The sequence below is a fragment of the Podarcis tiliguerta genome, assembly GCF_965153285.1.
Source record: "Podarcis tiliguerta genome assembly, chromosome: 2".
NCBI classification, from domain to species: domain Eukaryota; kingdom Metazoa; phylum Chordata; class Lepidosauria; order Squamata; family Lacertidae; genus Podarcis; species Podarcis tiliguerta.
The window spans coordinates 15,484,002-15,507,128 of NC_139535.1; the positions used below are offsets into that span (position 1 = coordinate 15,484,002).

The 23,127-nt window shown below is 47.0% G+C and overlaps 2 protein-coding genes across 3 annotated transcripts in view; one reads left to right on the forward strand and one right to left on the reverse strand.

Moving 5' to 3' along the window:
* Positions 1-23,127, forward strand: part of LOC310670821 (C-type lectin domain family 2 member D-like) — a 107,827-nt gene that overhangs the window by 51,167 nt on the left and 33,533 nt on the right. The gene's annotated exons all lie outside the window — the stretch shown is intronic.
* LOC310671359 (killer cell lectin-like receptor subfamily B member 1B allele A) lies at positions 2,060-11,337 on the reverse strand. 2 transcript variants are annotated; one of them, XM_083427132.1, is made up of 6 exons: positions 11,114-11,337; positions 10,053-10,151; positions 8,289-8,399; positions 5,799-5,956; positions 4,373-4,502; positions 2,060-3,517 (listed from the first exon to the last, which is right to left on the reverse strand). In XM_083427132.1, the coding sequence occupies exons 1-5, from the start codon at positions 11,202-11,204 to the stop codon at positions 4,383-4,385; spliced, it is 579 nt and encodes a 192-aa protein (XP_083283258.1). In that variant the 5' UTR covers positions 11,205-11,337; the 3' UTR covers positions 2,060-3,517; positions 4,373-4,382. The 2 variants fall into 2 exon arrangements, with proteins under 2 accessions (XP_083283258.1, XP_083283257.1); XM_083427131.1 differs by having other exon boundaries at positions 4,387-4,502; positions 11,114-11,304.

Sequence of the window (23,127 nt, forward strand, 5' to 3'; positions counted from 1 at the left end):
TAGCAGTTTGAAAGCACGTCAAAGTGCAAGTAGATAAATAGGTACCGCTCCAGTGGGAAGGTAAACGGCATTTCCCTGCGCTGCTCTGGTTTGCCAAGAAGCAGCTTAGTCATGCTGGCCACATGGCCTGGAAGCTGTACGCCAGCTCCCTCGGCCAATAAAGCGAGATGAGCACCACAACCCCAGAGTCAGTCATGACTGGACCTAATGGTCAGGGGTCCCTTTACCTTTACCTCACTCCTGGGTGCATCTTTGCCATGAGAGGCTCAAGCAACCTCTGTTGTTGTGAGTGCCTTTTACCAGCTTTGTCTGATACACTGGCTGTAGCCATATCAGAATTGGGATTGCATGGCCACTGTAGTCCACACATTGATAATTTCAAGACTAGATCACAGAAATGTGATCTATGGGAGGTTTGCCTTTGGGCCTGGTGCAGAAGCTTCAGCTGATGCAGAATGCAGTGGCTAGTGTGCTGATGGAAAGAAGAAAAAGAAGAAGAAAAGGAAGAAGAAGAGGAGGAGGAGTTTGGATTTGATATCCCGCTTTATCACTACCCAAAGGAGTCTCAAAGCGGCTCACAATCTCCTTTCCTTTCCTCCCCCACAACAAACACTCTGTGAGTGAGGCTGAGAGACTTCAGATAAGTGTGACTAGCCCAAGATCACCCAGCAGCTGCATGTGGAGGAGCGGGGAAGCGAACCCGGTTCACCAGATTACGAGTCTACTGCTCTTAACCACTACACCATTTAACCACTACACCTCACTGGGTGTACACACTAAAAAAACATGGGTCGTGGTGAGAAGGAAGGAGCAGGGAGCAGCAACCCAGCTCCCTCTGCTACTGGAACCTGAGAGAAGCAGCAGTGGGGGAGAGACAATGATGGAAGGGAGAAGAAGGGAAGCAGACAGAGAGAGACACAAGCAGTTCTGCTTTCTGTTCTGCTTGTGTGTGTCTGCTTCCCTTCTTCTCCCTTCCATCATCGTCTCTCCCCCACTGCTGCTTCTCTGCAGGTTGCAAGAGCAGAGGGAGCAAGAGTACTATTGGCACAGAAATGGAAACAAGAACAATTACCAACGAAATAGAAATGGCAGACGAAATTACTGGACTATGCAGAATTAGACAAGATGACAGGAAGGATTGGAAACCTGCGGGATCAGAGATTCTCAGAGGGCTGGAGTCAATATGTGAACTATCTGAAAAGCAATTGTAATCAACAGATTACGCGAGTAGGATTGCAAGAAGTTTTGTAAGGAGGACTATGCGAAATATTGCAGAGAAAAGTATGAAGAGAATTATGAGTGAAGGACTATTAAAAGTAATAGAAAAATTAATGAAATGCAGATAAGGATTTCATAAGTGATAAGGATTGAAAAATCTTCAGATGTGGTTGATGGAAGTCCAAAACACTGAATAAGATGAGAAAACATATTTTTTGTGTGTTTTTGGTTTTTGGGGAAAGTTCATGTAAATATATATATATATATATATACACACACACACACTATATATATAGGATCTAGAATAGATATCCAGCTTCTGCTTGCATCTGTTTCTGCAAGTGCTACAGGCAGAAGCTGTGGAGCCAACCCAGCCTTCACAGTTTTGATTTCTGCTTGCTATGTCGCCAAATGAGCAACAGCATAACCCATTCTTAGGATGGCACACTCTACAAGGTCCACAAATCCCATTCCTGCCCCAGGACCAAGTCTTCAGTCTGGCCTCCCTCTTCAGGAACCTAGATCTTGAGCCAGGAATCTTCCTATGGGTGGAAGATGATGGCAAACAGAGCTGAGATAGATTGGTTTGATCACACGACACAGTCTGCCCCTATTGAAGACGCATGAATAGACAGCTGCCAAATCACTCCTCCAACCTCTCAGAAAATGGAAATGCCGGGATTTGGCCTTGTGACTGGCAGTGAAAAACCCACAATATTGTGCCCTGACAGATATGGCAATCCTTTTATTTAAATTATGCTCATACTCCCGTTTGTTCCATGTGGTTCTCAAAGCTGTTATGTCTGGCCACTGGATGGGCAGAAACGTAGACATCAACGTTCTTGATTTAATCCACTTTTTAATTCCTCATATAAATATTTTCCTTGCACTTGCAACAGAAGGGTTTGTCTTGTTTGATCTATGATTGCTTGAAATCTATGCACCACAAAGCCTTCTCATCCTCTATTTGGAAAGACATCCTCAACAGGTGAAACAACCCCTTAACTGGCAAAAGACTGACAGAATAATAGACCTTTTCTGAAACTGAGAACCAAATTCAGCTATGAATGAAAAGGTGCACTCCCTGACCAATGCTCAGATAAAAGGAGGAGGAGGAGAACAGCCACACAGGAAATGTGGCCTCTGAAGACTTGGCCACTTCTCAGAATTTCTGCTATGCTCTCTACAATGGAAACTGTAATAGTTTTTCATTTCCCGAAACGGTGGTGAGGCAAAGACACGGTGTCTTAACAGAACTCTTAGCTTGTTGTCTTGTGGTTTCATTTATTTATTTTTAAAAAGGAGTGACATTACACATATTATCTGAAACCGTGGGGCCGAAATGTAAAATAAAGATACTTGCTTTGGGAGAAAATATGCAGTCCTGGCATAGAGTAAAATCTGATAAGGGTGGTAAGGAGTGGGTGACACTGTGGTCTAAACCACTGAGCCCCTTGGACTTGCCGATCAGAAGGTCGGTGGTTCAAATCCCCGCGATGGGGTGAGCTCCTGGTGCTCTGTCCCAGCTCCTGCCAACCTAGCAGTTCGAAGGCACACCAGTGCAAGTAGATAAATAGGTACCGCTGCGACACGAAGGTAAACGGCATGTCAGTGCGCTCCAGTTTCCATCACGGTGCCCTGTTGCTCCAGAAGCGGTTTAGTCATGTTGGCCACATGACCCAGAAAACTGTCTGTGGACAAACGCCGGCTCCCGCGGCCTGAAAGCGAAATGAGCACTGCAACCCCATAGTCGCCTTTGACAGGACTTAACCGCCCAGGGGTCCTTTACCTTTTACCTTTACCTAATATCTGGTAAACTTCCCTTTGCTTTTGACTTCAGATTCTTCACTTAATTGCATTATAATAGTATTACATTAATAGAAAGCAATGAAAGGGAACTCAAAGGAACTGATAAACTGACAGCCTTTGTTCCAATATAGCAAAAGTTTGAATTTTTTGACAGTTGCCCATTTGGGGCATAAAACCTTACCCATAATACACAAGTTATTACTAGGGCTTTTGGCTTCCTGCCATAAGTCGGTTAAGGAGCATCCTGGCAACTGCAGACTATTCTGGGCTGGAGGCGATCTTGCAAGCTGCACAAGAAGTCAGTGGCCAACTCATTGTTCAGAAAGAGATGGTTTCTTACTTCCAACACTTGACCCCATTTTGTGCTTATATCTGGAAAGCTGCTTTCATGCACATCCAATGAGATAAAATACTACAAGCGTTATAATTAACACTGTTTCGCCTTATCAACCCACAGCTGTTTACTTTAGCAGGGCCCGATACTGTAAACCTGCAAAATAAAGGAAACGATTTGTTGTTGCTTTTCAAAAAAAAAACAAAAAACAAAAAACGAGAGAGAGAAGACTGTGTCATTCAGTATCAGGATACTGTTTTCATTCTCACATCAAAACCTTTCCCTTCATGCCAAGAGGTGAGCTATTTATCCTCAGCTGACTGACATACAGCTAATTGAAATCCAATGTCCTTTTAAAATCTATTGGGGGGGGGCTCTTGGGCTGCTTTTATAAAAATTTATTTTGTGTTTTTATATTGTGATTTTAAGTTGTAACTGTACTGAGACCTGTGGGTATAGGGCGGTATATAAATTTAATAAATAAAAATAAAAATAATACCAACAGACGTTACCAAATGCCTCTTGGGACAGATGAAAACTTATACCTTGGCATCAGTAAAGGCATCTCTTTTATTTATATTGGTAGTTTATAGTTTTATTTATATTTGTGTATGCATAGATTTGAAGGTTGTTGTTAAGGCCTCCCTTTTCTTTTTATTTCTGTGCTTTATTTACATCACTAGGTCTATGCTTCTTTGCTAACATGTAAATCAATTAAAAAATAAAAAATTACAGAAGAAGAAGAAGAAGAAGAGTTTGGATTTGATATCCCGCCTTTCACTCCCTTTAAGGAGTCTCAAAGCGGCTAACATTCTCCTTTCCCTTCCTCCCCCACAACAAACACTCTGTGAGGTGAGTGGGGCTGAGAGACTTCAAGGAAGTGTGACTGGTCCAAGGTCACCCAGCAGCTGCATGTGGAGGAGCGGAGACGCGAACCCGGTTCCCCAGATTAGGAGTCCACCGCTCTTAACCACTACACCACACTGGCTCTCGGAAATCATCTGTGCACACCTGGAACTACTCACAGTTCTTCTTTGAAGGGGGATCCATCAACCCATTCCCAGGTCCACTCTTCAGAGAGTCTGGCTGCTGTGAATCCCAACCAATAAGAGGTTTCCTTTGTCATATTCTTTATGATTGCCTATAATGGAACAGACAAGGTGTTGCCAGGGCATTCAGCTGGAACTTGCCAGAACTCAGTTCTGGCACCTCTCAGGTGGGTACCGTTAACATTGTAAGAAAACAAGGGAGGTCTTCATGGTGAGTTCTGGCTCCTGTTTTTCTAGAAAAATAGCACTGGATGCTGCCATTCTGACCATTTTATTAACAGCTCATGCTCAGTTCCATCAGCTTCATTTCTATGGAACTCTACATTGCTTTACATCCTGCTCCTTAAAGGTAAAGGTAAAGGGACCCCTGACCATTAGGTCCAGTCGTGACCGACTCTGGGGTTGTGGCGCTCATCTCACTTTATTGGCCGAGGGAGCCGGCGTACAGCTTCCAGGTCATGTGGCCAGCTTGACTAAGCTGCTTCTGGCGAACCAGAGCAGCACACAGAAACACCATTTACCTTCCCACCGGAGCAGTACCTATTTATCTACTTGCACTTTGACGTGCTTTCGAACTGCTAGGTTGGCAGGAGCAGGGGCCGAGCAACGGGAGCTCACCCCGTCATGGGGATTCGAACAACCAACCTTCTGATTGGCAAGTGCTTGGCTCTGTGGTCTAACCATTAGATCCTGCTCCTTAGCCATCTTCAACTGACCCAGGTGGAAATCCTTTTAGCTGAGGAAAGGAGGGGGTCCCCTACTTCTGTATGTGTGTAAAAGCACCTTCTGTACAAATTTGCATGCATTTTAACTAATGTGTATTTAATATTGTGGAGATGTGTATCTGATTTCAGCAGTGGCTGGCTAAAGCAGCTTTTAGGCCGAGGCAGGATTGACAGCAAGGCTCAAGGGAGTGGAAGGATGGATGGATTGCAATTTAAGTGCATTTTTTGCTACTTTTTATACACACCATTGGGGGGTGAAGAGAATGAAATCTGAACCAGGAAGTCCATATTTCAAATTTCACCTCTGCCATAACATGAACACACTAGTGGCCTTAGACAAGCTACTCTCTGAGCCTCTAGTTTTCCAAATGCACTACAGAACATAATAATATTGAGCATTTAAAAAGGTTGCTATAAGGATTACAATTGGATCACGCATGTAAAGCCCTCTGAACACTTACAAGATCTATACAAATGTCATTGAGCAAAGTTACATGTGCTGTTGAGGAATAAAGCATCCTGATGGATGGTTAGGACTTGTTGGAGCTGAAGTCCAACAACTGAAGGACCACAGGTCCCACATCCCTGGCTAGAAGTCTCTTGTGGACTTTGCTTCAACTGGATCCCTGTTGGCTAGACATTTCTCATAAGTTGCATATTTACCATCTCCTGCTGGTCCTGAATCACGAGCAGGGTGGAGTTCTTTCCTTTGCAGTCATCTTGGCTCTCGGTCCAGGTTTTTTGCCCTTGAGAGATCCAGTAGCAGGTGTTCCTGTGAAGTTCCCAGTCATTGGGGCATATTTTGCAGTTTGGGGCATCGTCTAGTGGTAGAGAGGGAAAGCAAGAGGCAGAATATTTCTGTCTGACTTGCATTCAACCAAGCTACTCCTCCGGTCGAGCCCTCCGATGTGATTAATGACCTGAGCCTTTGATGAGGCTCCAGGCACGTTCCCTCATTATGAAGAGTGTCCAAGCAGCAGGGAAGGACACTCTACATGCTAAGAGTTTTATTTCTAACTACGCAGACAGAAAAGAAATATACATCCTCTCTCTGTGAGAGCCAAGAGGCAACTGGGACAAAGGAACAGGAAACCAGTAATATAAACATCCGTCTCCCGTCTCCTGTGACACTTCCCACAGTCTGGAATGTAAACAGAGTCTTGTGACTCCAAGCACCGCACAGTGGCAATAAACAGAAACCTAACAATTTCCATGAGTAAATGGATGCTCTTATTTCCCTCCTCATGGGAGAATCTGAGAATTTATTGCATAGTACAAATGTCTCATTGCAAAGGGGAGCTTTATTTATTTCAGTAAATAAACTTCCCAGGAGTTTTGAGTAACGTGTAGAATCCCAAGCAGTCTCAGATACTAGTTAAACATTTCCCTCTCTTTTGAGAGGAAACTACATCAGAACCTGACTTCATGCTGCCTTTGTGATGCTGCAAGGCTGCGTGAGGAGGAAATGCACCCGGGGCCAACACCCCTCTGGCCCTCCCACGCAATGCCACTACTGATGAACTCAGCGTGTGAAGAGGCTAAGCTGGTTGCTCTAGCCTGGCTGCATGACACTCACAAGAAGAAGAAGAAGAAGAAGAAGAGTTTGGATTTGATATCCCGCCTTTCACTCCCTTTAAGGAGTCTCAAAGCGGCTAACATTCTCCTTTCCCTTCCTCCCCCACAACAAACACTCTGTGAGGTGAGTGGGGCTGAGAGACTGTGACTGGCCCAAGGTCACCCAGCAGCTGCATGTGGAGGAGCGGAGACGCGAACCCGGTTACCCAGATTACGTGACTACCGCTCTTAACCACTACACCACACTGGCTCTTGTGGCCAATCTTGTGCTCCTATACCAATAATTTATGAACTTCCACCACTTTGGAACTAAACTAAGTTTTACTGCCTGTGCAAACTTTCTGAGAGGTATATGGAGCATGGTTTGTAAGTAAACCATTTCTAACATACTAAACATGTGATCTTTTCCTATGCTGAGGGAAGACAAGACTTTTTGGGAACACAATTGGAAAGACATATTTCCGAGGTCTAACAGCCTATATTTCCAGACTTCCAGACTTTACTTGGATATGGGCACCCCAAACTTGGATCTGGGCACCCAGGAATTTCCCTTTCTATATATATCATGTTTTAACTTGCAGCAACAGTTTCAACATGCCTCAGTTCCAATTCTTCAGTATCATCCACCAAAGTAGTCATCCCATCCTGTTTTCCAAAGGAAAGCTAGGTAGCCTTCACACTTGCTTCCTCTTCCTACCTTTGAGTGTGTGTGTGTGTGGCTGTGCCTTCAGATCTGTTTTTGGTGTTTGTGTGTGTGTGTGTGTGTGTGTGTGTGTGTGTTCCATGTCCAGCTGCACCTAGCTGAGGCCTAGGCTGCAAAGTGAGCCCAGGGAGAGAGAGCAGGCTAGAGTTGTGCTGAACTTTACACCCTCTATCACATCTTACACCTTGTTTGCTTGCTCCTTAGCTGTATATTGTGTGTTAGTTTAATAAAGCTTAGGGTTATTTAGTGCATGTAGTAGTACTAAAAGCATGTAGTGCATGCATTTAGTACTGAGCTACCCCCACTGATGTTAATGGTTACGTATTATTGCTGAGCTATTTCCACAGAAGTGTTGAAATGTGTGTGTTATGATTGTGTGTGTGTTTAATAAATATCCCCATTTTTAAAAGCTGTGTGAGTGAGAGTTACTAGGGAAATCTGCCAAGGTACACTATTACCAACATCTAAAGATCCTAATTCACAAGACTCCTAGAACGTGCATAAGTGAAACATTTGTCGACTGTGGAGAGTTGCTAACACACATCTGGGAAAGGACCGACCATAGGCCTGTGAACCTAGCAGTCCTTCTGACCAGGACATAACTAGAAGCACACTGGCCATTACATAGAAGGCAGCACTATGTGAACATCCCATGGGCGCTATCCTGGGGTTTGTGGGTTAATGAAGCCTGCAAGGTTCTTTCCATTACAGAGATATGAAAAGACATTTGCGAACCACAGCATTATCGCTTAGGCTGAGAATTAATTTGAGCAGCCCTTCTAGGCTCATTTGGAAGATGGAAGTGGCTGACGTCCAGGCAGTGTTTCTGGTTCACATACACAAAGCATGAGTCATCCATGAGTGGCTGAGGTTACCTGTTCCGCTGTGGCTTGGAGAGCTGCACATATAGCTTTTCAGCTGTAGCTTAAATTCAGAGTCAGTGGGGCTGGTGGTGGTATCCTCTGGTCTTTCTTTAGGCTGCAAAACTAAATACATTTTATAGTGTTGCGTTGTTATGGGTAACTGTTGGGATACAGTTTGTTTTTCTTGCACAGGAAAAGAAACCTAGCCATTTTGTTTTGTTACATAGCCAAATGTAATTCATGAAGGCATAGGATACTGTTATGGCTAACGGGTGGTTGCTCGAGAGCAATCAGGCAAGATGCCTGACTGGTCTGTTCTAGAGCTTTATTATTGGTGCTAAAAACCTTTACAATGCAGAGTGCCTCTATTCCACGTCTTGCTCATTCACTAGCAGCCTCTGAGAGTGGGCAGTCCTCCCCAGCAGAGGAGTCTCTTGACGCCCAGTCTACGCCTCCCCTCTCTGCGCGAAAGCCTACTGTGCAAGGAAGGCTTGGGTAAAGGGGGACCTCCCTCCTCCCTGCTTTGCTCAGGCAAGGTGTCCTGGCACCACCTTGCATCCTCCGAGCCCTGAAGCTCCTCCCCACTAGAGGCGTGGCTTCCTTCCTCCACTGAGGAAGTGCTGCTTCCCACGATCTTTGGGGGCTCTCTGTAATCTATCCGTTTTCCCCCTCTCGCCCCTGAGCTGATGGCAGTTCCCTGACAGATACATATGTTTGGAGTGCCTGGGCTGCTCTGGTCCATGGGGTCACGAAGAGTTGGACACAACTAAACGACTAAACAACAACAACAAACCTGTCAACAAATGATGAAGAATCCTGCTGTTGGGACAAAACAAGCAGAAGAAGAAGAAGAAGAGTTTGGATTTGATATCCCGCCTTTTACTCCCCTTCAGGAGTCTCAAAGCGGCTAACATTCTCCTTTCCCTTCCTCCCCCACAACAAACACTCTGTGCGGTGAGTGGGGCTGAGAGACTTCAGAGAAGTGAGACTGGCCCAAGGTCACCCAGCAGCTGCATGTGGAGGAACGGAGATGCGAACCCGGTTCCCGAGATTACGAGACTACCACTCTTAACCACTACACCACACTGGCTCACATCAAGGAGCATTCTTATTAATATTAAAATATCCCAACAGGCATCTGGTTGGCCACAGTGAGAACAGGTTTCTGCACTAGATGGGCCACTTGGCCTGATCCAGCAAACTTTTTTATATTCTTCTGTGGTAACAGAAGCCACCTAGCATGTTGGCCTGGCAGGCTATGGTCACAGATGGATCTGAAACTGTAGTTTTTATCCAACTTGAATCCAGTGGATTTTATTTCTGATCCTTGTAAATAGGCAAAGGATCGCAGCTTGTGTGTGTGCATGTTTTCTTTGCTGCTTCGTTTGTTGTTGTGTGCAGTTTTTCATATGGTTTATTGTTATGCTATCTTTACATGTATGGTTTTCGCAAATTAACCCGAACATTTTGGACAAATGGAATACAAATCTGTTTCTCAAATAAATAAATAAATACGTTTGGTATGTCCACACTATTTTCTATTCACCAGCTGATCAGTGCCTTTGAGGAATAGCAGAGTAACAGTAGCCTTCCACGATGACTCCAGGACGGCCAACTTTTACTGGACTGTGCCAGGAAATGTTATCTGTATTCACACTCTCAGGCTGCAATCCTATTCCCACCTGGGAGCAAACACTACTAAATTCAACGGGGGTTGACTTGCACAGGATTGCAAATATTCTTGGCGAAACCAACATTAAGCACTCAGCTACTCACCCAAAACTATCAGCGTTACTACAGCCAGAGTGAGGAGGAGAATCACAGCGCAGGCAGTCCCAAGAGCAATGCGAAGGCCCTGTGTATACTTATGGTCATCTGTAGGAATTAAAAGTTGATAAAAAGAACTATGCTTTTTGGTGTAAAGAGATTGCAACTGATGCTGGTGTGACGTTATGAATTATGGCATCTACTGCCTGCACAAACATCCCTGTTCTATATTAAGTCGAGGGGTTTTTTTTTGGGGGGGGGGGTTACACTCAAAGTGTTTTGTTTAAATATGACATGGAAAGAAGAAGTCCCGATGAAAGCAGAATGTATACAAAAACTTACCGGAAATATAAGAAATCAAGATAACAAACTTTCTTGAAAAAAGAATGGAAATGGTTTGTTGAATATTTACAAACTGTAAACAGATAAGAACATTGGCAGGATTATTGTAATGACCTGTGGTTTTATATGAGTAAGCACTTAAAGTAGACAAATAAATGATTAAGTTAAGTTAATTTGGAATATGCAGAAAATACTAAAAATAATAATTAAGGAATCGCAGAAAGAAGGAAGTCGAGTTTCAAAATATTAAAATGATTGTAAAAGTATTGAAATGTATAAAATTGAGGATCATAAATAATTTTTTTTTTTTAATGAACCGGATCGTTCTGCAGACAAAGGTTGCATTCCATCACTGAGCCCTTTCCTAAATACATGAAGGAAAATAATACTTTCATTAGCCTCTCTTGCTTCCAATTATTTTTATTAGGTGGCTTCATAGAATTATGCAAAGGAGAGGAAAAAACAAACCCCTTTCTATTCTCTCCATACTGTTCATGTTTTGTAAACCTCTAGCATGTCCACCCTTTGTAATTCAAGTTTAATTTTCTAGAATAAAAGAAGGATGCATCACTCTGAAGACTATCTAGGCAACTACATTGGGCAGCAAGGAAAAAAAGGATTTAGCAGGGACCCACAAAACAGAACCTGAGGACTTCAGATTCTGTAACCCACCTGCAGATTAATTACCCGAGACAAAATAAAAATACATGAATAAGTGAGCCACTTACTGCAGTTCCTGACAGGACGAGGCATCGGAATCCTTGAACAGGAAGGCATTTCCCGAATGTTTAGGTCCGCATATGCTATTTCCCCAGCCATGTGCAGAGAAAGCTGAACGTGAAATGAAGGAAGGAAGCTGAGCGACAGCAACAGGAGCTGCAGAGGCGAATGTTCGACTCCAAGCGACAGCGACTAGCACGCTCAGCATCACAGGGTCCAAGTGGTCTCTGTCAAAGTTTTTTTTAGACTTCCTTTTCTCATAAGAATCAATTGGTTGAGACCAGTGAGTGCATCTCTGTTTAAATTACAACTGCACCAGCGTGCTTGGCCACTGACTCCACCCTATTCTGCAGGTGCCTGCACAGAGTTGCTTCTTTGCCAGAAACTGCACTTGCTGGCATCCTGTGACCCCTTTAGGTTTGGGGACTGGGGATTTGGCACCTGGTATTCTTGAGGACCAGTAACCCATTTTTATTTAATTAACCTTGTGCCTTTTAACTGATTGATTCAATCTACAATACATTTGTTCATTGTTTTATAGGTGTCTTTTGAGATATTGAATTTTCGAGTTAAATGTTGACACCCAGTCTTAGAATGGAACACCTTTCGTTGCTGGGACTTAACAGTAGCAGCATTGCTTCAGAAGGTCTTCCCTGGGGAATGTAAGGAAAGCTCTCCAATCCATGGCCTCTCAAGATCAGGGTCAACGAGACAGTGAGTTTTGTATGAATTAAAACGTAGGCGAAATCCAAATGGGAATCCCATTTACTGATAGTCTCTATATACTCTCTCTGTTTGCAACAGAGCAAGGTACCCAGCTTTGCCAGTTGGAAAAATATAGCTAGATATGAAGCACCCAGCAGCACAATAGGAAAACAGATGCACCTATTAAGTCAGTACAGCAACCAAGAAGAACCCTGCTGGACCAAAGCAAAGACCTATCTCCTCCAGCATCCTGTTTCTCAGAGCGACTGAGCTGTGGGAACCTGTGATCTACTTCTGTGGAAAGGGCACATCCACAGAGACTTGCCCATGCTTTCCATGGGTCACATTTGTCCAAGGTGTCCAAAAAGGCATCTGCTCAAATCTGGCATGCTATAGGGTTTATCTCAGGAACATTGCTCCACTTGTTCCTCTGGGAAGATGTTTCACCTCTAGGCCAGATACCTGTCAGCAGCCCTCTTCTTCCAAGGTGGTCCCTTCAGAGACTCCGTTTTTCCCTCCTGTCTCCTCAGGAGTGAATTCCAAACCTCAGGAACAAGTAGAGCTTCCTAGAATCACCCCAGGGATCCAGAAAAGGCTTTTACCAAAGTGAGCAGAGATATTTTGCTTCAGTGCCTTTAACCGAAGCAGGCTTATCTCCAGGGTTCATTTGTCTCCCCAGTGAACAGGGGACTAGGTAAACATATACTGCTAGCATTCCCTTTCTAGCTGTGCACAGTGGGGCTTAAGGGGGACCCTAGTAAAAACCAAGATCCCCCTATCTCTGTGGAGAAGCCTTCTTAGGCACACAGCCTGTTCCCTGCATATCCCCTGGGCATCTCTTCCATCACTCTGAGGCTTCTTACACCTGTTCCATCTCTTCCACCCTTCATTTTGCTTGAGCCACAGCAGGTGGACTCCTCCCCTACCATCAGGCATATGACTAAGATTGCTCCAACCTTCTTTTCCTATAGGTAGAGCCGGATTAACACTGTTAGAGGACTTTAAAGCACTTGAAAGATTTGGGTGCCCCCATATATATCCAACTCAAAATATAATCACAAGTAAGCCGTAAAATTATTTTTTATTTTTCAAAATGAAACAAAGCTTACAGCAAGATGGAAAACCATGTTTATTTTTGTATACTTCCACATTATCTATATTTGAATTTTTTTTCCTCCTATTTTTTCTAATTGTAGAATCTATGATCAGATCCTCAAAACTAATCTTACGTAATACATCTGCTTCTGGCAACGGAAAATTTCTGTAGTGTTCCCCTTTTTCCCTTTATGCCCTAAGCATGTGCTTAGTTTGCTTAAAGGTTAATCCAGCCCTGCGTGGGGCCTCCAGGAAATGTCCACAGGTGGCCCCTTCAGGATCCATTGCCTGGTTGGTGTGGATTGAGGCCTACTTAAAAGGCCAAGCACTGGCAAAGGACTAGTGAACCCCGAGAGCCCACCACAGAAGCCGGCAACCATAGATGAGCCATGCATTCCATATTAAAGACACAATTTCTGACAGAATACAGATGGTAGCAACATGATGGCACTAGTGGACACTTCCTCTGGCTATGAGGAGCCCACTGGACAATGCCAGGTGAAATGAAAGGAATTGGACAACGTTTTGCCTAGGATGCCCAACTGCGCCGCACAAGAATGCATGCCAAAAACACGAGAATTTCCAGTCTGTGTCAGTATAATGAACTCTTCAGCCACCAGCCAGATGCCCCCAAGAAAACTCACAAGTAAGAAATAATGGAGATAAGCATCCCCAGAAAACAAAGTTGTACACCTGCCTCTGAATGGGGTGTTCCAGTCCCTAGCTGCCCTGGTTAACAGCTGTCGATACGCCTGTGCTCTTTTGCCCTGCTCTTGCCGCTTACCACCTACCTGGCCCAGGGCGGGGCCTGAAGCCTCACAGGGACTGCTGCGCTCTGCTGCCCAGGAGGACTCTCCTGTGTGAGTGTCTGAGGGCCCTGCTCCTTCCTGCCACTTACCACCTGGCCCAGGGCAGGGCCTGACGGGCCTCACTAGGACAGTTGCTGTTACTGCTGGAGGGGTGCAGAGTGCTTTTAAAATGTTTTAAAATTTTTCTTTTGCATTTTTTGTATGTGCGGGGGTGGGGGTGGGATGGGTGTTTATTGGGCCTGGGAATTTGTTTGATTTTATGTTTTTGTAATTTTTACTGTTTTTTGTTTGTATTGTTTTATTGGTTGTTGTTTTTTTTTTTAGGTGTTATTTTGTTCTTAAGGGGAGGGGTCAGGGCTGCCGGGGAGTAGGTCCCAGCCAACAAAATGGCTGGGGCATGTTCCACAGGGGGGGATGCAATGGGACAACCGATTCAGTGATCACGGGTAGGAGGAGGAGTTACACTAAGACCAGACCATGTCATTACAGAGGAGGCAGGTTTAGTCGTTGTCTGAGGACTATCCCTGCCTCCGGGTCTGGTCCTGACCGGATGGATACTAGAATCAGCAAGGGATACCCACATGACCTGAAGGTGTTGCTGTGCAATGCTAGGTCAATGATTCATAAGACCACTGCCACCCATGACTTGATCATGGATGGAGGACTTGACCTGGCATGTGTGACAGAGACTTGGTTGGATGAAGCAGATCGGCCTGTCCTTGCCGCTGCTTGTACACCAGGTTTCTCTTATGCACAGCAACCCAGGTCATGTGGGCGGGGAGGGGGGGTTGCAGTGATTTTTAGGAAGTCATTAGTTTGCACCAGGCATCCTATTGGGAAGACCCAGTTTTCTGAGTGCATGTTCTGGAAGCAATAGGGGCAGTACAGGATTCCTTTTGGTGTACCGACCTCCCCGCTGCACCAAGGATTCCCTGCCCGAGCTGCTTCAGGTTGTGGCGGATGTTCTCCTGGAGACACCTAGTTTGGTTGTCCTAGGGGATTTTAACATCCATGCCGACACGACCTTACAAGGGGCCACTCAGGACTTCATGGAAAGCATGGCCTCCATGGGGCTGTCCCTGAATAAGTCTGGCCCAACCCATAGCCGCGGACATGCCTTGGACCTGGTGTTCACCTCTATGGATGTTGGTGATCTGACACTAAGTAAAAGCGAAACGAAAGAAGTGCCATGGTCAGATCACTTCCTGGTGCAACTGGACTTCTCTGCGACCCATCCCCTCTGCAGGGAGGTGGGACCAATTCGGATGGTCCGCCCCCACCACTTAATGGATCCAAATTGTTTCCAGAGAATGGTAGGGGATGCTTTATCCCATGTTGATGGCCTTTCAGCCGATTCCCTGGTGGCCCACTGGAACGTGGCGTTAACCAGGGCTATTGACTGTTTGGCTCCGAAGCGCCCTCTCCGATTGCATGGATCCTGGACAGCCCCATGGTTTTCCATGGATCTGAGGGCAATGAAACAATCGTTGAGACGGCTAGAGCGCCGGTGGCGGATAACTCATTCCGAATCTGACTGGACACAGGTTAGAGCTCAACATTGAGCCTACCAAGTGGCGATAGCGACAGCGAAGAAGACTTTCTTCGTCGCCTCTATTGCATCTGCAGAAAACAGCAGCAGGAGACTTTTTCAGGTGGTTCACAATTTAGCAGAACCACCTGCGACAGTACGGGCCACATGTTCTCCTGCAATGATTTTGCAAAGTTTTTTGCAGATAAAATCGCTCAGATTCGGGAAGAAGTAGACTCCACTGTGGGAGCAGGGCCAGGGCGGGAGAGTGCTAGAGTCCTGTCTAGTCAAGTTGTGTGGGATCAATTCCAACCTGTTACCTCCGAGGATGTGGACAGGCTGCTTGGACGAGTGAAGCCAACCACCTGTCTCCTGGATCCTTGCCCATCCTGGCTTACAAAAGTTAGCTGGGAAGGACTGGGCGATGGGCTTCGTGGGGTGGTGAATGCTTCCTTCCGTGAGGGAGCCTTCCCAGACCCGCTGAAAGAGGCGGTTATTAAACCGCTTCTTAAAAAACCATCTTTAGATGCGGCCACGATGGCCAACTATCTCCCAGTCTCAAATCTTCCATTCTTGGGCAGGGTGATTGAGCGAGTGGTTGCTGAACAACTCCAGGCACGCCTGGAAGAAGCGGACCATTTGGATCCCTTCCACTCGGGATTCAGGCCTCATCATGGGACTGAAACTGCCTTGGTCGCACTGGTTGATGATCACCGGCGGGTTAGGGACAAAGGTGAGAGCTGTTTCCTAGTTCTGCTGGATCTCTCAGCGGCGTTTGATACTGTTATGTACTGAAGTTCTCACCCTGGGCCAGCAGGGGGATACTGTAGATAGTTATACCATCGACCATAACATCCTTCTGGACCGTCTTGAGGGGCTGGGAGCTGGGGGTACTGTCATACAGTGGTTCCGCTCCTTCCTCCTGGGCCGTGTTCAAAAGTGGTGATGGGGGATGAGTGTTCAGACCCCTGGGCTCTCACTTGTGGGGTGCCTCAGGGTTCTGTCATCTCCCCCAAGCTTTTCAACATTTACATGCAGCCGCTGGGAAAGATCATCAGGAGGTTTGGGCTGGGTGTTCATCAGTATGCGGATGATACCCAGCTCTACCTCTCTTTTAAATCAGAACCAGTGAAACCAGTGAAGGTCCTGTGTGAGTGTCTGGAGGCGGTTGGAGGATGGATGCCGGCTAACAGATTGAGGTTGAATCCTGACAAGACAGAAGTACTGTTTTGGGGAGACAGGAGGTGGGCAGGTGTGGAGGATTCCCTGGTCCTGAATAGGGTAACTGTGCCCCTAGGTGTGCAGCCTGGGAGTCATTTTGGACTCACAGCTGTACACAGGTCAAATCTGTATCCAGGGCAGCTGTTTACCAGCTCCATCTGGTACGTAGGCTGAGACCCTATCTGCCTGCAGACTGTCTCGCCAGAGTGGTGCATGCTCTGGTTATCTCCCGCTTGGACTACTGCAATGCGCTCTACGTGGGGCTACCTTTGAAGGTGACCTGGAAACTACAACTGACTAGACTGGTGACTGGGAGCGGCCGCCGAGACCATATAACACCGGTCTTGAAAGACCTACATTGGCTCGCAGTACATTTCCGAGCAGAATTCAAAGTGATTGTGATGACCTTTAAAGCCCTAAACGGCCTCGGTCCAGTATATCTGAAGGAGCATCTCCTCCCCCATCGTTCTGCCCGGACACTGAGGTCCAACTCCGACAGCCTTCTGGTGGTTCCCTCACTGCGAGAGGCCAAGTTACAGGGAACCAGGCAGAGGGCCTTCTCGGTAGTGGTGCCCGCCCTGTGGAACGCCCTCCCATCAGATGTCAAAGCGATAAACAACTACTTGACATTCAGAAGACATCTGAAGGCAGCCCTGTTCAGGGAAGTTTTTAATATGTGACATTTTAGTGTATTTTTCATCTTTGTTGGAAGCTGCCCAGAGTGGCTGGGGAAACCCAGCCAGATGGGCAGGGTACAAATAATAAATTATTATTATTATTATTATTATTATTATTATTATTATTATTTAGGGATAGTCCGCTTTGAAAGCCGCTTAGGCTTGCGGCTATCATAACATCCTATAGCAATGATCACGTGACAACTTCCTGCGGCAAGCCACCAGAGCAGAGCTGCACATTCTTCTTGCACTCAGCCTGCACCAAGCGAACTTTTGTGTAGGTATCTGCTTTAAAGGCTGGTGAGGGGGGCGTTTTCCGTAGGAGGCATGAACGAAAAGGTTACTTTTAAAGTCTGAAGTGGGGGCGTTGTAGTGCTCAAGGAAATGACCATGTGGGTGCCCAATAAAGCCAGTGATTTGGGGAAAGGTCTTAAAGATCGAAATATATTTCTGTGTCCTATCTATTGGGGGGGGGGAGGAAAGCCCCCTGGATGGTTAAGTCCTGTCAAAGGCGACTATGGGGTGCGGCGCTCATCTCGCTTTCAGGCCAAGGGAGCCCGCGTTTGTCCACAGACAGCTTTCTGGATCATGTGGCCGGCATGACTAAATCACAACAGAACACTGTGATGGAAACCAGAGCGCATGCAAATGCTGTTTACCTTCCCGCCACAGCGGTACCTATTTATCTACTTGTACTGGTGTGCTTTCGAACTGCTAAGTTGGCAGAAACTGGGACAGAGCAACGGGAGCTCACCCCATCGCGAGGATTCGAACCGCCAACCTTCCAATCAGCAAGCCAAAGAGGCTCAGTGGTTTAGACCACAGTGCCACCTGCTCCCTTCCAAACAAGAACAAAAAACAACCAGATGGAACTCGAATCCACAATCCCAGCTCTGGTGGCTGATCCATTAGGCCACTGGGTCTCCTCATATATGGGTGCTCCCATCCCTGAATAAATTATACTTTGCTAAACTTTAAAAGGTCCCGAATCCATTTTTGAGAGCAACGTTGTTGTCCTTATTCCACCAACATTCTGAGATCTTGGGCAAAGCACAGCAGTACAGAGGAGGCATATGACTTGCTTGTGGCTGGTTGGCCCCTAGATGGCGCTTATGTAGCTAACCTACCGAAAAACATGACATAATTGGCTGCAAATAATCGAGATGCAGACTTCTTGCAAAGCTCTAAAAAGAAGGGTCTACACGCAGGGATCTGACTTTCGAACGCTGCTGCAACAGTGATAGCCCCAAATTGAAGGATGTCGTAACAATTCTGCATCAAGCCCTTTTATCCCAAATCTCTGAACCGCTGGTAAATTTCTGAGAGGTATTGTAAGGTGATCTAGTATGAAACAGTGATGAAGGGGTACAATTAGGGTTACCCCAGAAAGCCCTAAAAACTGTTTGTGAATTCCCCCCCCCCCCAGCCAGGCCTCGGCGTACGCATATTAAAAACTGCATTTTCCTCTAAGACAAAAAGCATGAGCTAAGCAGTCCTCTCTGTAACAAAAACGCTGTAACAAACCCAGAGCTGAGAACAGTAAAGCTTTTCGCTTCCCAGATCCAAGACAACCTTGTCCTGGTACATTGATTTGCAACATACTTCCGGGAACAGAGGCAGGGAACGAAAAGCAACATTCTATGTAAGAATCTGTGAAGGGGGAGAGGGAAAAGGGGGTTTGAAAAAAGGATAAAACCTGCTTGTAAAATGTTTTTGGTGCGGCCTGTCTTTTGTGAACTGAATCACACAGGTGCCTCTGCCCCCCTCCCTCCTGGATGGCAGAATAAAACGCTCTTTCTCTGGATTAACCCCTTGGTGTCGTTTGGCTCCTTTTGTCTCTGCTCGGGTGCAACAATTATTCCTACCCATGGATTAAAAAGGCTACAGTGAGACAGAGAGAGAGAGACGGTGCTTAAACTAGGATACCATTGGAGTATTACCCCAGTGAAGTTATGTCATGTGAATCCAACCCAGAGAGTATGCTACGATGGGAAGAATGTGATTGGCACAATGTTTTACACGTAATCTTGTTCTGTGGTGCAGACACAGCAGGTTGCAACTATTGTTAACCAGATGGCTTGCTACGCAGAGACTTAATCTTGTGTCTGACAGCCACTGCCTGACTAGAAAGAGCTCTTCATTGCATGAGTTCTCATTGCAGCGATGAGGGTGCAAAGATTGGTCTCCATTCTTAGCTGACAAACAAAAACTTAAGATAAAGAGGGGTGAAAGCAGGTGGAACGGGTTTGCAGGTACATATGTGGAAGCCCTTCTTCTCTTACGTGGCCAGTTAGGTATAATACAACAGCCACAATGTTTTGGTTACATTACTGAGACATCTCGCTGGCTAAGCAGCTCCTGGCTAGGTCAACATCATCTTCACTTCAGTTTTCAGTGGCCTGTCTGATTAAAAAGGTCTTATCCTGCCAGAGGAAGGGAAACAAAGAGGAAGTCCATCTAGCCCTAGCCCAGACATGTATATTTTTTCAAGGTCAACAAATTTGGTCAGCCCTCTGGTCGGTCCTCACGCATGTTCACTTCATCAAATTTGGCCCTCTTTGAAAAAAGTTTAGACACCCTGGCCTAGCCTCTCGCATAAGTGGGAGGAGGGAGCTTTTAATCAAGTACCCCCAATTCCAACTGTCAGGGAACTGCCATCGGAGCAGGAGGCGGAGAGGAGGTTCCAGGACGATGGTGGAGAGGGTCCCAGTAGGGGGAGAGGTAGCCCATCCGCTGGGGAAGGAGATCAGCGTAACACCAGTGGAGAAGGGGGGGAGATGGGGGAATCGGAGAGGTGGCTCCAAGACTCTTCGCAGGAGACCAGCGGAGAGGGCACGAGTACTCCGTTGCCCACACCACCTTGCGCAGAAAACTTCCGCGCAGGCAAAAGGGGAGGAGACTGGGCGTCAAACAGCTTTTATTCTGGAAGAGGTTTAAGAAACGCCCACTGACGGATTCTGCCAGTGACTGAGGCAGCCACGGAACTTGAGGCTGTCCAGACAGCAAAGGTTCAACCAGGCAACCTAGCCAGGAGTAATGGCAACTTACGCACGAGCAACCCCTAGAACCATTACAGCAATCCGTCAGTCCCCTACGTTGCTTGTGCGCAGCTTAGGAGAAGCAGCAACATGAGCCAGACCAGGAGAGCCGAGGACAAGGGGGAGCAAGAACAGGCGCAGGGAAACGAAAGTGCCTGGCTGCCAACCAAGGGGGCCAGCAGCCAGGCCAGCAACCAATAAAAGCGCCCCAGCCTGATCGCCCCAGAGCAGCTATGGCCATAGAAGTGGTGCTAGAACTCCCGAATGGGCACCCAGTCAAGGTTGAGGGGCTGCTGGACTCAGGCAGCTCCTGTAATTTCTTCAGCAGGGACTTCGCTCTGGAGCACCAACTCCACCTACTAGCCTTGGATTTTCCCTTGCAAGTGACCACCATAGATGGCAGGGAACTTCTGGGAGGGGAAGTGACACACCAGACCCCGCCAATGCGAATGAGGGTTTCCAGGCACACTGAGACCATTGCCTTTCACGTGGCCACACTGGCAGGACCTCCAATAATATTGGGCATGAGCTGGCTGGCATTGCATGATCCAGTAGTGTCATGGCATCAGCGGTCAGTCACCTTTGGATCAGCTTACTGCTTGGAGCACTGCTCACTGGCTGCGCTTGAGTGGGACGGACCTGTCTGGGTGGGGCGGGTTAGACTAGCCAGCCAGACTTCGTTGGCTTGTTGGAGAGAGTGAGTCGGTTCCTCAAGGTGAGCCCAGCTGGGAGTTGCGTCGCCATGAAGTTGGCTCTGTTCTTCATCCTCTTGCGCCTTCTGCCTTGGGGCGAGACCCAGAGCACGGCCCCTGCTCCCACCGAAGACCCCTTACTGCTGAATAAGACCAATGGATCAACGTGCGCTCAGTGGCTGTACGGGACAGAGCCGCCGCAGGTGGAAGCTTTCAAGGTGGCGAGGGCGCCAGGTGGAGTATTTGGTAGCTTGGGAAGGAGAACCCAAGTCAGAAAACACGTGGGTACCTGCTGAGGAGGTCAAGGACGGGTATCTAGTGGAAGAATTCCACAGCCTGTTCTCAAGGAAACCAAAACCTCTAGTGAGATTCTGGGAGGAGGAGTTTGCCACCACAGACACGAAGAGGACTTTCTGGGTTTTCCTACCTCCGAAGAGGAGGGAGGGGAGGTGTCCGAAGAAGAAGAAGCAGACTGGGAGGCTCACCCCATGGGAAGGTATCGGAGTGGGTGGGAAGCGGGTTTTGAATCTTCGGAGGATGACGACAGCTCCTTCAGGGGATTCCCCACATCGTCTGCCGAGGATAGGGATGAAGTTGTGTCAGAAGGTCAGGCCAGGGGTGGAGGGGGTCCTGGGGGGGAGGTGGATGTCAGGGAACTGCCATCGGAGCGGGGGCGGAGAGGAGGCTCCAGGACGATGGTGGAGAGGGTCCCAGTAGGGGGAGAGGTAGCCCATCCGCTGGGGAAGGAAATCAGCGTAACACCAGTGGAGAAGGGGGGGAGATGGGGGAATCGGAGAGGTGGCTCCAAGACTCTTCGCAGGAGACCAGCGGAGAGGGCACGAGTACTCCGTTGCCCACACCCACCTTGCGCAGAAAACTTCCGCGCAGGCAAAGGGGGAGGAGACTGGGCGTCAAACAGCTTCTATGCTGGAAGAGGTTTAAGAAACGCCCACTGACGGATTCTGCCAGCGACTGAGGCAGCCACGGAACTTGAGGCTGTCCAGACAGCAAAGGTTCAACCAGGCAACCTAGCCAGGAGTAACGGCAACTTACGCACGAGCAACCCCTAGAACCATTACACCAACAATAACCAATAATGTGAGGTGTAGACAGAGCACCAGAGAGATGATCTGAAGGATGAAAGAATGGACACTCACAAATGTTTCTCCCCCCCCCCCTTGAAAAAAAGGGAACTAGCACCCCCCTCCCCCGGAGGTGAACTAGATGACCCTCATGGTCCTAACTCTATGTTTCTGTGATCTCTTCAATTTTTTATTTTTTTGCGGGGGGGATGCCACAGAAAAAAGCTGACTTAACTAGGAAGCTGTAATGCCTGCAACGCTCAACAGTGCAGCTTTGTTATATAGTCTTAGAAGGGGTTTGACTACGTTGGTTGCCATTAACAGCGCATGTACTTCACAAATCACCACTGCACCACTGCTCAGGGCAAATGCATACTCTTAGCGCTGCAATGAAACATTATGATAGTCATGTGTCTTTTGCCCAAACTTGAGTTTCCTCTCTCTCTCTCAACATCTTCTGCTATGTGTAATACAATGTCACCTAATGTTACAGTGCCCCACCTCCCTGCTTCCTTGGTTGACCCTTGCCTGGGCTGAAAAACACTTTGCATGCGACAACAAGCCTACTGTAATATTTTGCATTACTAGACGCCACCAGGAAGAGGGAGAGAATTAGGCACTGCGTTTCAGCTTTGGGCAGAGGCACCTCACACCCTGAGGTCTAGACCAGGGGTCAGCAAACTTTTTCAGCAGGGGGTTGGTCCACTGTCCCTAAGACCTTGTGGGGGGGGCAGACAATTTTTTGGGGGTGGGTGAACAAATTCCTATGCCCCACAAATAACCCAGAGGTGCATTTTAAATAAAAGCACACATTCTACTCATGTAAAAACATGCTGGTCCGTGGGCCGGATTGAGAAGGTGATTGGGCTGGATCTGGCCCCCAGGCCTTAGTTTGCCTACCCATGCTCTAGTCTGATGGTTGTTGGCTCTTCGCAGTATAGTAGCGCAGAGAGCTTGCTGGGGAGAGCTTGCATTAAAAAAAAGAGGGACTAAAAAATAACTCAAACAAGGTTTTAATAAGAAAAACAAAAACTCCATTTACATCAACAACCAAACCAGACCCAACCACCAACCCATCCCCCAGGGTAAAATGCAGAGCTAGGTGCTGCTCCTTATATACTGCACCCAAACAATGCAACTCAGCAGCACCTGCCATGCTCCACAGCTGTAAAGCT